Raw genomic sequence first — 14,583 nt, 5'->3', positions numbered from 1 at the left:
TCTAAATAGGCTAGGCTGGCTGTGAGTGAGCCCAGGAATCCTCCTGTCTCTGCCTCCCCAGTGCTGAGCTTACAAGTGTGAACAAGCACTCCCGGAAGGAAGCTGCCTACGTGAGTTGACTGATTAAAACCTTGCCGACTGTAGAGAGGTTGAAATGCTGTAGTTCCAAAACCTAATTGCAATTTCTCTTGGGCTATCCCTGGCCCCATAAAAAGCCATTCGCTGTCCACCTCTCTTATATGTAAGATCCTGGTAAACACATAAAAGTCTTTGAGATTTAGTAACTTAACGATACCCTCTTCCCCAAGAGGAATCATTAAGAATACTTTTGATAACACCTTAGATCTATAATTGAGGCCCCTCCACCCAGCTACAACTTGCCTCTCTGATATTTCTACCACATGTATTTTTTTAAATACCCTGACTTGTGACTTACTTTATTCTATACAATGAAAACTTTCTGAAACTATTTCTACTTTGGAACAATAAAACTTGGGAACCCAAATCTGTGTCCCTGGCCCATGATCACTAAGATTTGGCTCCATAATAAACTCTTAGTCCTTCTGAGATGAGAGTGTCCACACAAGTATGACCACCACACTGTGCTTTTTTCATGGATGCTGGGATCTAGCTTGGGTTTGGCTCCAGCTTGTGCAGAAAGCCCTTTACTGACTGGGCTATCTTCCTACCCCCTTTCTCTTTACATTTTTAAGGAAACCTAAAACACAAACTGTGAAATTTGAAAAGCAAACTTTTAAACTGAGGGTGAGAGAATTCTGTAACAATTTCACACCCAGGGGCCAGCACATTGCTGCCTCTGTGATCTTTGGAGTTAGGTTTGAGGGTTTTGAATTTTCTTATACTATAATCACACAGTGTATTCAGTTTTGAAACCTGAGTGCACGTTGTAAGCTGTTTCCCATGGTCACAAACAGTCTTTGTCAGTGACTACACCTGACTGGTTTAGTATCTGTCATTGGACAATTAGGCTGTCACTTCTCCATGGGCCTGCTGCCTGGAAGCTCTACGTTGACATCAGGAAGGAAAACGTGCAAAATGAACACCCACTTCATCACTGTGCCTTGGCTTGTGTCTGACTACTGTTTGAACTGTGTTAGTTCCTTGGCTAGCAGTCCAGGAACTTGGGAGCTGCTCCCAAAGGCCTAAATGTAAAGAAGACTGAATCTGCATTGTCTAGAGTACACATCCATCTGGTCTACCTCCCATCGCAAGTAACACAGGCTTTCAATGCTTGAGCTCCAATCAGGATTCAGCATTAACAAATGACATGAAACCCTGACAAATTCTCCCCTCTCAGAATGTCCCCTCTCAGAGACTATCAACAGAACATATCAAGCCCCAAACCAAGTGGTGAGCAGAGAGCCCCTCAACTAAAGAAATTTGATCCCTCTGTTATCTGTGGCTAGTTTGTTGAATCTCTTCAAACACACAGAAACATATCATCATGATTTTAACCTATTAAGTATCGCAGGAGAGAAACCCCAGCAGGATTAATTTAAGGTCACAGAACAGGAGGGGGGCAAGCCATCATCACTTGGACACATTCCAAAGTGGTTAATTACATTTTATCTGCCTGAATTATCTTGTTACTTTAATCAGATATGGTAATAATCATCGTTTCTTCTCTGAGCTCACTTCAGGACTGCTGATTCAATTACTGCCACTTCTGTATTACTAATTGAGGGTTTGGGAAAGAAGCCATTTCTCCTCTTTTAAGCCATCTTGGTAAGAATCTAGATGAAAAAGCTGGGACTCAGGAAGCCCGGGAATGGGAGGCAGCTGAGGGTTTAAGAGTTGCTTGGTTTCCAAAAGGACATTGCATTGCGTTGTTTTCCTCCCCTCAGAAGTTTCCCCTCGTGTGTTATTCGGGATTTAATCTTCTCTCCTTTCCCTTTATGCACAGTGTTTCTAAAATCACAGTTTCTGCCATAAAACAAGGGATGACACTGTCTGAAAATAACTGTTCAGAGATCAGTGGACACACGGCAAGCAGCACCTGACAGCTCCATGGCGAAGGTATATGTGAAGGTATATGCACGGCGAAGGTATATGCACAGAGCAGAGGGTCTTGTTAAAATGCTGACTTTGACACTGGAGGGATGGCAGAGCCTAAGAGCACTTCTCCCCCAAGGTCACACTAGGAAGTTAGGCTCCATTTCCTGGCTCTAAACCTCAGGGCATAGGTGGTTTTCACTGTCGTAAAGAGTCTACCATAAGCCCACTCAAACCCTGCTACCGAGACCAGCTCTTTGGAAAGAGTCTCATTTCAGTTTTTCAAAATGTATGTACCTTCACAGTGTTTACATACATGTATACATTGAGAGAGACAGAGAGAATACTCATATGGAGGTCAGAGGACAGACTGTAGGCATCAGTTTTACTCTTTGTCATGTGGAGTCTAGGGATTGAGTCTAGGTCTTCAGGCAGGAAGTATCTTTACCCACTAAGCCATCTCACAGGCCCTTCATTTGATCATTTTTATTGATTTTATTATACTTTTTCTATTTTTATCAAAACACTTTTAAAAACTATCCTTTCTAGGAATCATTGACTTAAAAGAACATGTTTATCAACAAGGAGGTTGTAGCTTCTTTCTAGTAGGTTCTTTCTAGTGGCATATGGGAAAACCATGTCTCTGTGACTCCCATAGGCTTTCCTTCTTGGTGATTACTTCTTCACCAGATTATACACCACAGTAGAGATAGCATGCTTGCTGTGCATGTCCATATATTAGACTATCTTATTCCCTATCAGAAGGTGGGTCAATGCTTCAGTAATCATCTACTGAATCCACGGCACATGCAAGGTCTCAGAAAGTGGAAATTATCCTTGGTGAGCAACACAAGGCAGAGGTGTGTTGACAGCTTTGCTCAAGTGTGGGTAAAGGATCCAATCAAATCTGCTCTTTCAAATGGTTGATGGTAGAATAGCCCACACTCCTTTTGGTCATCCACTTAGCAACTTCCTATCTCATTATGCTGAGCATCCCAGTGCTAAATCCCCAGCCCTCCCAGGCTCCTGTTTCTGCTTGATTTTCTAAGCCAAACACCATCAAACCACACTAGCCCAGGAGCTCCTTTCTGCTGTTTTCCCACATTGGCAATGGCGTACATTGCGAACTCTAAGTTCTGGTGGACCAGCTTCACATCACAACCAATACATTTTCAAGATCCATTGATTGGTCCCTCCAAACACCTCCCAAGTTTAACTGCTCTTCCCACCCAAAGCCACCAACCATTAAGATGTTTAACTGCCTGTTGGTCCCTTTTGTTGATATAATGTTCATTCCCATGCAAGTACTCAGGTTCCTACATTCCAGACTTCTCCGTATTATTTTAACAAATGCTGCACACTTCCACACTGAAATGTCTTAGGGAAGGTGCTATAAAGATAGCAAACGGAAATTAGTGTCTTTTCTATATGACCCCGCTACTGTCACAAATTCATACAGCTTTCTGTTACCTATTTTCTCTGCAGCATGAAGTTTTATGACACACAACTTCCTTAATTGATAGAGCGATCATGTTTCTGGTATCCTGGTTCTCTGCTGCCTACAGAGATGGCGCAAGCTCTGGCTCCATGTACAGTAAGAGGAAGACACACGCACGTCCCTAGCATCTTACAGTTGCTGGTCCCAGCTTTGTACCTCTATCACAAGACTGTAAGCCAGTAGAATGTGCACTCTGTTATTTGCTAATCACAGTGTTGAAGGTGGCCCAACATCATCACCAAGAACTGCATCAACTGTGCTACAGACGGTACAAATGCACATCACAGTCTGGGTACCAAACACCATTCTCTCAGTTAAACCTTTGCAGGAACTGTTATTTTGGGATAAAGACCCTTCCTGAGGCCTGTGGGCAGCGACTCAGAGCAGTGCATTCTGGACCTGCTGATACAGTGCCAGCGCAGAGCAGATTTGGACTGCTTCTCTGCGTCAGAGAGAACTAGAGGATCCCGAAGGATGCTTTTTCAAGTGTTTTGCGTATTTCCTACTGTGAATTGCTGACTTGTGGATACTCCATCATCTGCCTTCACATAATGTACCCGATGTTTACCTTCTTCAATGTCCCTCTGAGTGTTCTGAGTTCAGTTCTGGGTAATTTGCATGACACTGACTTCAAGCTATCTTCCATCTGGAGAAGCTACCCCAACTCCCACCACCAACACACAGACACAGACACAGACACAGACACACACACACACACACACACACACACACACACACACACACACACACACACTGCTATCCACTCACATCTTCCAGAGCACCTCAGGGTATGCCACCTTCACAGGGCCTTCCATGTTCATCCAAAAATCAGGCCTAATTTTTTAAATGCATTTTGAATTCAAGGTAAGGCAAGTGTTCCTTAGATTGCTGCCCTGGTCCACATGAACCCCACTCTTTTTTGAGACGAGGTCTTGTTAAGTTTCAAAGTCTGACTTCAACCTGGTTCTGTAGTGGTAGAAGACCTTGCTTGAGTTCATGACTCCTATTCTTCACCCCTGAGTAGCTGGGATTGCAGAACTGTGGCACACCAGGCCTGGCTCAGCCCTCCCTTCCCAAGCTCCCCATGGCACAACTGTTTTAGTTCCATATGGGTCAGTGTTTCGTACAGTAGATTGCCCAATGCTGTTTCCCTCTGCTTACTCAGCATTCCCTTGCACAGGTCCAGCTTCTCAAGTCACCACATTTGGGAAAGCACTTACAGCCTTCTACCCAAACTCTAGTCGAGTTACTCTCCTGCCTTCTTACAACTGAACCCATATTAGAACCAGAAGTTTCTCCCACAGAACATGCATTCCACGGTCTGTAACATGACTCAATTTACTAAACTGACTTTTCACAGGGAAATTATTTCAAAATGTCTTCTCAAATTCTGATCCTACACATCAGGCCTGTGATGACAATGGAAAAGACTGAGCTGGCCACTGTTGGGACAGTTACCTTTCCCAGTGGCTGCATACATTGGGGTCTTCCAGGTTCAGTGAGGATGCTGCCCTCAGCCAGTGGCACAGCAGTGAGCAGATGAGGCCCAGGCAGGAGCTTGAAGAAATAGCCATTTTCTTTGAAGAACAATCTGCAGGAAGAAAAACAATAAAGTAGCATTAAAATCACCAGACAGGGGGTTGGGGATTTAGCTCAGTGGTAGAGCGCTTGCCTAGCAAGTGCAAGGCCCTGGGTTCGGTCCCCAGCTCCAAAAAAAAAAAAAAAAAAAAAAAAAAAAAGAAAAAGAAAAAATCACCAGACAGAATTTTTTCCAGTGGACCAGGGGGGATTTGCTAGTTGTTAGGGCTAGCACTCATGTGTGCACGTATACACACACACACACACACACACACACACACACACACACACACACCATCAACTGAAACAGCTGGGTCACCAGGTTTCTCATGCCAGGAGAGAGAGGGGCATTCCTCATGCTATGCAGGGGGCCCGCCATTTTGTAAGTGTCTAAAATGTGTGACTCATCATTAACGGCCACTGTGACAAAGGTTCTTCTGATCCATGCCAGCTGAACCTGCCAGGACAACACAGATTCTCCTGCGCGGCATATTTCCTTCTAGAAGAGGAGGGCCTCCAGAGGAATCTGGCCTCATTTGTCCCCAAGAATGCATAATGAAACAGAAGCTCCTTTGAGCCTAGAGGAAGGCACCTCAGACTCAGGCTGAGATTCATGAAGCAATTTATTTCACATGCATGGAGCACCACTCAACCCTCGGCAGGACAGAAATAAAGATATCCAAAAATGTACGGCTAGTACCCCTTTCCTGCCCATCGAGACGCTTAGTGATGTGACACACATTTCTTCACAGAATGCTTCAGTTTTCCCATCTTTTGAATAAAAACCAAATCAACTCTCTTATAGTAGTTTTGAAACCACAAATACTTGGGGAAAGTCAAAAGCTGTTTGGATGTCAGAGTTGGAGAAACTGAAGCACAAGACTATATGGTAGCAGCATATTAAAAAGTGTGGAAAAATGGCGAAGCTGGCAGGTGGTGGAAAGAGAGGCTGGCGAGAGACAGAAAGAGAAGACAGAAGTTCTAAGCAAGGGGTCCAGAGGTGGAGGAACACTGGGTGAACTCGGAGAGCTCAACTAACTCTTGTAGGAGAAAGACAGCAGCTGGAAAGTCTGTGGACACATCACGGTCCCTTTGTAAGCTACAGTGAACTATGTAGCTACTCATTATGTCCACAAGAAAGTCAGGACAAAGGAGTTAACTGTGGTACCTAGTAGCATACCACAAGGCAAGCTGACTTCCAGGCTCTCTCAGCATCATAAACACCTGTTAGAGTCCATACTGATATCCTGGTTCTTCTCACCCCACGACCTACCTCAAACTTCTCCAGCTCATGGGCTTCCCTTCCCCTACCTCCTCATTCCCATATAACCCTGCCATCTCGGCCATGTGTGCTCTTGGAGCACTCTCTTGACTTTCTCTCTTGCTACCCTCTCTTGGTCTCCTTTGTCTGCACACACTGTCTTCTCTTCCTCTCTAGCTCTCTCCCACCTGTCTCTCCTCTATGGTGTAGTCCAATCTGCTGGCCATGTTTAGTCTACTACTTTCTCTCCCTGCTCTGAACTCTTCCAGATGCATCTGGCTATACTCTCCCTCATATCTACAATAAAACCCTTCACCTCAACCATACCTCAGAGCAAAACCATGTCCCCGCTTTATATACTACTACTAGACAGCAACATTGGTGACCAGAGACTCAAGCAACTCTAAAAATGTTTTATCAGATTGTGTCAGGATTTAGTGGCCGAAGTACCTTGGCATGTTGGGGCCAAGGTGTGACCCTAAGAATGCAACAGATCTCACATAAGAGGTTTGTGAGGTGACAGGGGTTGGTGAAAGGGTATCTCTGAGTGGGGACATGAGACAGAGAGATCAGGGGACAGAGAGAACAAGAGAAGACCGTGATGTCAGGAGAGAGGACCAACTCCTAGGGACAGTGAAAATATACCACCCCTGGCTGCAGTGGGTGATGTGTCTGGTGTCTGACAGTACTGAGTCCCTGAAGAACAGGCTGGTGGAGCACTTGATTTCTAACAGATAGAATCAGTATAGCCTGGTCACTGAATGCAGGAATGATCTAGGCAAGAGACTTGGGATTTGACTCCAGGGGAACTGGTCAACCTATCGCAAGGTTCAGCTTGGATGTCATAAGATTAAGGCTCTGATTAGGTATTCAAGCAAAGCCATTGCTGAGCATTTAGAGACACCTACTGTGTGCAGAGACTACCCCAGGCATGCATTTTTCAGAGTTGTAATGATATGCAATGGGAAAACACACACCCATTCCTTACTTGCTAGATCTCAACACAGAAGGCTTAACACACTGTCATCAACACACCATAGGAATGGACAAAGAACTACAACTATCTGGCCTATTTACAAATTACAAGTAAAACAAGCATTGTCTTGCCTGGGTAAAACTAGCAACAATGGATTAAATTGTCTGAGCAAAGCAGTTGTTTTCCGGGAGAGAACTGGAATCTGAAGAAATAATACCAACGTTTCAAATCAAAACAAAAGTTTGTGGTTTGAAAAGATCACATGATGTTGTTGTTGTGTGTTTGTCTTTAGTTTGTTTATTTTTCTGGGGGTTGTAGCTGTTCTCACACAAGCTAGGTAAGGGCTCTGTCTCTACACTACACTCCCAGCATGGCTTTTACTTTTGAAAGTTTTGTGACAGGCTCTAGCTGATTTGCCTAGACAGTCTTGACCTAACTCTAAAGCCCATGAAGAACTTGAACTTGCAACCTACCTACCTGCCTTAGTCTCCCAAGTAGTTGAAATCAGACTTGATTCCTCGGGACTGATAATGGTACTTTTAGTTAGATAGGTTGATTTATAGATAGATAGATAGATAGATAGATAGATAGATAGATAGATAGATAGATGATAGATAGATAGATAGATAGATAGATAGATAGATAGATAGATAGATAGTAACCATAATAAATAACAAAAAGAAACCTAAAGGCTAAAATATGATAACATTTTCAGATTCAGTACAGATCAAATGAGGAATTTTTAAATTCTTCAAGCTTAAGACTGGCTACAAGAACAAGTGTTTTAAATACTTTGTAACAAGTTATCTCTCTACAACTCCATAAAAGAGAAATCTAGGGGAAGTATTTAAAGATGAGTGAAAACATCATGAATCTGCAGGATAATTAAAACACAGGGTAGACCATGAAATCTTTTAAAAGGATAGTCATTAAATAATTCCGATATTTGAAGCACAATTAAGTAGCTAAGCTATGACTTATGAATCGATGCAAATTAATGACATTTCTTACAGTTTCCCATTATGAAGCTGTAGGTTCTGCAGCTGACTATCAGAGAAGTTCTGCTATAGAGAACAGGATGGTAAAATGTCTCATGACAAACAATACAGTGACCATTTCCTCTCAGCCACAATTTACTACACAGAGCACTGGACCTGTAGGCCAAAGACTTCATCTTCACAGTAACCTGCTGGGTAAGCAGGGCTCTGATTGTCGCCATTTTACAGCTGAAGACATGTATTAAGTGCTTAGTGTTTCCCTCACCTACCCAAAAAAGAAAACCTTGAGGCTAGTTGGTTGTAACAAACCAGGAGAAACTCCCTCCCCACCCTTTAGCTTCTCTTCTCAGGATGTGTTTCCCTTCAATGGTGTTCCCCTCAAAGACAATGTGAAGGTTGGTTAATGGTAATCTGCCAACGATTCAGAAACAGTTACCCCAAATTGGGAAGTTTATTTCCTAAGCCACCATTTCAAATCAAACCATCCATTTACCAATTAGAAATGTTTAGTCTGTAAAGTTGGAAATTACTTCACACTTACTGAACTGCCAAGAAAAAGAGAGGCTCTGTGTGTTCTCTTTAATGTAAAACTTCTGTCACACATGGTCCAATTTCTCTCCTTTGTGCCTGAGGCAAATAATCTCTGGGAGAGGCTGGCCAACAAGGCGGAACGTGGTCACCTCCTTCTTGCTTTTTTTTTGTTTGTTTGAGTTTGTTGTTGTTTATGTGCTTGTGCGTAGGGGTACAGGGATGTGTGCATATGTGGGTGAATGCATGTGTGCACGTGCGTGTGCATGTATGTGTGCATGTATAGCTACAAGTCAACTTCGATTGCCCTTCCTTAGGAGTCTTCTGTCTTGTTTTTATAGACAATGTCTTTCACTATGATTTGGCTAGCCTGGCCTGCTGGCCCGTGAGCCCTAGGAATCTGCCTGCCTCTGCCTCCCCACAGCTGGCATTATAAGCAAGCATCATCTCAGGTTTTTACCTCGGTGCTGGGATTGTTAACTTGGGTCTTTGTGGGCAATAAGCATTTTGCTTTTAACATCAGCATCCATAGCTATCACAGGGAAGGTCGTAGGGGGCATTTGTGCAAAGGAAATATCAGTGCATTGAAATACTTGTATGCTGACACAGCAAAGTGTGGCGGCACATGCCTTTAGTCCCAGCAATCAGGAGGCAGAGAGAAGCAGATCTCTGAGTTCAAGGCCAGCCTGATCTACAAATTGATCAAGACCACCAGAGCTACAGAGAAACCCTGTCTCAAAAGAATAAAAAATAAAAAATGAAAACAAAAACAAAAACAAACCAACAAAATCCACCACATTAATCAATTATCTAAAAATGATTAAAAACAAAATAAATCTTTAAAAATGGTATCATAAAACACTACATGTGAGTTTATTAGAACAAAAACATATAAAATTGAAATATGATTTTTAAAAGGTGTGGTTGTGTCTATATGTTTGAGCATGTAAAAACATGGCCTCTTCATCCCAAAGCATTTTCCTAATTAAAATTAGAACATCAGTGGATTTCTAGGATAGCCTACATCCTAGATTAAAGTGTCTAAAGCCAGACAATTGCTGGACCCAGACGCAGGAATCACACAAATGCATGTAGCTGGTTAAAACTGTTTGAGGAGATCATTCAAATATTTTATGTGCAGTGAGGAGAGAAGATATCTCCATAAGTATACTAATACACTATAGATCACTATAGAAACTATAGATCACTATAGAAATGGAAGATTTCACTGTAGACAGAAGCATGGCTTGTCCTTTTGTTTGAACTTGTTTCCTGAAGGAGCTGATCCTCAACCTGAATAAGATGTTAACAGAACATTGTTATTTTATTTAAAATACAAAAAGTATTTTGTTTAAAATACAGACCATTTCTGTATTTTATTCCTTTTCTTCTATGGATCTGGTGTGACCACCTTTTCCCTTTGTGCTTCTTTTGAAGGAGGAAAAGTTCAATACATTTTCTCCTTATTCTTTTCTATTTCATATCACCATCTTATACTAAAAATTTCCAATATTTTCTCTTTCAAATATTTTTCAAAAAATATTTTTAAGAAAGCATTATTTTCATTGAAAGGGTCAACAACGTATTGAGGTCCTTCCCTAAAATAGATATTTTTAACATATCCAAAACTGTAAGTTGGGTGTTAAGTTACCCCCCATCCACTTAGTCTTCATGTTCAAATAACATTCCTCAGGATTCCATTTAACAAAATTTTAAATGTAGAAGAAAAAAAATACTAAGTCGTTTGCATGAACCCCCTGGTGTCAAACTTGATTGCATCCCAGATCATTCACTTAATTATGCTGGAAAAATCAAAACAGAAAATCAGTACCGCTGATTAGCATTGCTAAAAAACTGCTCTTAGGAAGAGGAAACCACTGCGGAGTTAACTCTTGCTGCCTTGACGCTTCACTTGTTCAAACACAGAAGCCCCTCGTAAAGAATCATCGTGGATAAGATCCCTACACTGAATAAATGTGGGTTCTTTATCAGTGTGCTAAGGAGAAATAAGTAACGGGGCGTTGACTTACTAATTTATTTTTGTAACAACAAAGGAATAAATGATTCTAGATAAGCCTTTCTGGCTCTAAAATCCATTACCACTGTAGAAGTGTTGAGCTCGTGTATACAAATGACTTGGATGCTCTCGCACCGAGCTTCTTTTCTGTCCCTAAGGTAATTTCTTGATTGAGTTTGGACATTTCCCCACCATCACTTTCATTCTTCCTCTGGATGCTAAGAGCTGCCCATTTTCCTTGGCCTTTCTACTGTTTTCTTTAGAAACAATCTGCGGTGAGTCCTCATGTGGTTCAGATAGAGACATGCTGTGTCTCTCGTGGCCTGAGAGCCTGTGGACAGAGTATCCACAAACCAGCTTCACTCTGTTGATACCAAGCAAGTAAGTAATGTCTGCTGGTTACCCTGAGAACAAGCACAGATGAGAACCTCCGTGGAAATACAACCGAGTGGGTAAAAAGGAACGTATAACATGACTCGCTGTCATGGCTTCTGTTTTCACCCTCCGAGGTTAATCAACACAACTGAAGGAGATTATCTGGGCTAGCAGTTTTAGAGGCCTTGTTGCCCTGGGCCTCCAGGGACAGTATGTCTTGGTAGGACCCATGGTATAGCTACTCACTTCAGAGTGGTGTTTAAGTGAGAGAGGGTCAGGGTCCGACAACCCTCTCCAAAACACACCCCCAATAACAAGGCCTCCTTCCTTAAAGGTTCTGTCACCTTAGCAGTGTTACATTTAGGATAAGGCTTTAAGACATGGGTGTTTGGGAACATTTAAGGTCTAAACAAAGCTAATTATGCTAACAGCATATTCTTTTGCCCAAGCATGAGCACACTTTTAAGTTGTATGTTTGCTATGTCTATTTTTTTGTTTCTTCTGTGTGTGTGTGTGTGTGTGTGTGTGTGTGTGTGTGTGTGTGTGTGTGTGTAGGGGGTTACTTGTATTAGCTTGCTAAAGTCAAAGCCTGTAACATAACACAGATACTCTCAATACGATTAATGAGTTCTGTGGTAGTCACACAGTATACCTAGAATGCTTGTGAGAAGGGGAGCTAAATGTTTATAACTACCAACATTAGTAAAAAGAAGCCATTATTTAGCAAACCCTATTTTATAGGCACAATTCAGTAGCATGTTCCCTGAAGCCCCTACATACAGTACAAAGGAGGTATTTAATCATGGCATCACACATGCAGCTAATAACCCACACAGAAAAACCCACAAACTGAATAACACAGCCTGCAGGTTAGGACAGAACTAGGCCATCATGGGAACTGAGCGCTACCTTACCATCTATTTAACCAGCCAAACCCACAATTAAGGAACAGTTTGGAGAAGGTTCTGGTGGCCCACCAACTGTCAACATTAGGAAGCCTTCTACAGTGTTCCTAGGAATCTCTCCCTCACAGTACATGGAGGAAATTCATAATAACATTTATTTCATAACCATATTCAGGAACGCATAAAAACTCTCATTCTTAGACTTTCTTGTGACCTGTAAGAAAGTTGACCCTTAGAAACTCAAATTCATTAAAGACGAACATGATAGGAAATACGTGGCGATTTGTCAAACAAATCAATTTAGAAAGTGGCTTCCCAGGACTTTAAAGGACTAGAAATCAATGTAAGCTGTGAAGGTCCACAAGAGATAAAATTGAACGTGGGCTTTAGAAATAAAAGACTCTAGGAATCCTCACACATAGTCTTGCTGACTCTGGGGTGGGTCTATTATATCCCTAAGGGAAGCTCTGAAATTAAACATTTCTCATGGATGTCAGACAATTAAGGCAGAGCAGAGTCAACTGAAACACTGCCCTCAGTGTCACACCTGGCAAAGAGAAAAGTGTGAGTTCATCCGTGGGATAGAAAACACAGACTTTATAGGGGGTTTGTAGAATGCTGGGTGGTGAACAGTCTGGAGCTTCAAGATTACCGGTCATTCTGTTTAGCTCTTTGAGTGGGAGCAGTAGTCAAAGAACGGGGTGTTGGGAAATGAATAGAGAGCAAACCTGACCAAGGAGCAAATCCTCTGGAGGCATGGGATGCATGAAGGTTATTACAAGTCCGTTTGAGGTGGAATGGTCTTCCCGGGATAAGCCTCCAGGGGAAATGGCAAGAGAGAAGTGTAGCATCAGCATGGCCAGCAGAACTGATAGAGTCATAGTCAATACCACAGAGAGATTGGTTGAGGTTTCAACCATTCTAAATCCTCGTTATATTTTTTTAGGATTCAGTCTATCTCGTGCTAACAAATAAACCTCTTCTTTATTAAAAAGGGAATTTTCAGATTCTGTTCTCATTCCAGAATCTAGTAAACAAAATCGATCTTATTTCCTCATACTTCTCATGGTCTGACATACCTCAATGACCTTCCCACCCATTCTTCTCAACTAGAGTCACTGAGAAGTTATTTTCACACAGTAAAGAAGAATAATCTCTCCTGTTCTTTATAAGTTGACTCTTTTTCTTTCAACTGCGATCTGCTAACTGTAACAAACCCTTTGGGTATAGTCTGCCTCCATGGTACCCTCAGTGGTATTTGCCTTGAAAAACACTCTCTCCAACACATACACACACACACACACACACACACACATACACACACACACACACACACACACACACACACACACACACACGGGGTGGAGGGGCCGTATAATCAATAGCTCATTGTAATAAAAAGACAATAAAACTTTTAAATGTAGGGCAAAAAGACATTATACTTTCATCTTGCTTCCTGGATTTCAGTTCCTTGAGAAACCAGTGGTCTCATCTTTGGGACACTCAAGAAGCCTGGAGGAACACTGACATGATAAAGAATGTAGAACAGCCCCAGGCCCTAGCATAACTGACTCCATAATGGAAATACCATTTGGGCCATAAAACTGATCATGTACACAAGCGCCACTTGTCAAAATGAAAACAAAGACCCAGTCCATCAAAGCCTACACTCTGGGAAAGTCTCTAAATGTACTAACCTTATTTTATGGCATCTGGAGTTCTGCTTCTGGCTAACTGTTCTTGTTAACTGAAGTATGTCAACCTAAGTCTTTGATTTGAGTTGAGTTTTTGTGCTTAAAACCTCGTCCTGAGAATAGCTCAGGGCTACACTGGGATCCCCAATGTCCCGTGTACTCACTGACAAGCTAATAAAGACTTTCTATTGGCTTAAAGTCATGTCTAAGCAGTCTTCTCTGATGGATACTCCACAACAGAATGCAGGCCTCCTACAAAGGGCAGCTTAAGCATTCACCCAGGATGTAGAACCCCCATTGGGACCTCACATGACTATTGCCCCGCCAACTTACTGACTACAACATCATGAGACCCTGAACCAGAACTGCCAGCTCAGCTACCCCCAGAGCACTGGCCCTTAGAAGCTAGGAGGTCATAGATGTTTGTTATTTTAAGTCACTGAGTTTGAGGTAATGTTATGCAGTAAGAGTAACCAATATGACTATTTTTAAGTGTTTCTATATGTAAGTTCTTTGTCTTGTGTCCAAAATATTTTACATTTCCCACCATGTTGCCAGCAACTTTAGTAGCAGTAGTAAACAGAAAGACCTACCTGTGATGATTCTGAAAATTTCCCCTAACTCCTGGCAAAAGCCCATTATCTTCTAGCTGCAATCTGTTATTTTGTGCCTAGAAGGATGACCTCACCAATGACTGTGTTTTGAGGCACATCTGCTGGGTTTTTTTTTTCACACCAAGC

General features: G+C 42.2%; 1 protein-coding gene across 2 annotated transcripts in view; it reads right to left on the bottom strand.

Annotated features, from left to right (window-relative positions):
• Megf10 (multiple EGF-like domains 10) overlaps nt 1-14,583 on the bottom strand; it is a 157,073-nt gene that overhangs the window by 100,755 nt on the left and 41,735 nt on the right. For both annotated transcript variants that reach the window (XM_087592318.1, NM_001100657.1), the window contains 1 exon segment: nt 4,970-5,102. In XM_087592318.1, coding sequence (XP_087448444.1) covers nt 4,970-5,085 — 116 coding nt within the window. In that variant the 5' untranslated portion in view covers nt 5,086-5,102.

This window comes from Rattus norvegicus, chromosome 18 (genome assembly GCF_021556685.1).
Source record: "Rattus norvegicus strain SHRSP/BbbUtx chromosome 18, alternate assembly SHRSP_T2T, whole genome shotgun sequence".
NCBI classification, from domain to species: Eukaryota; Metazoa; Chordata; class Mammalia; order Rodentia; family Muridae; genus Rattus; species Rattus norvegicus.
Note: the sequence above shows the minus strand (reverse complement) of the source record. Positions and strands in the feature narration are given on the sequence as shown.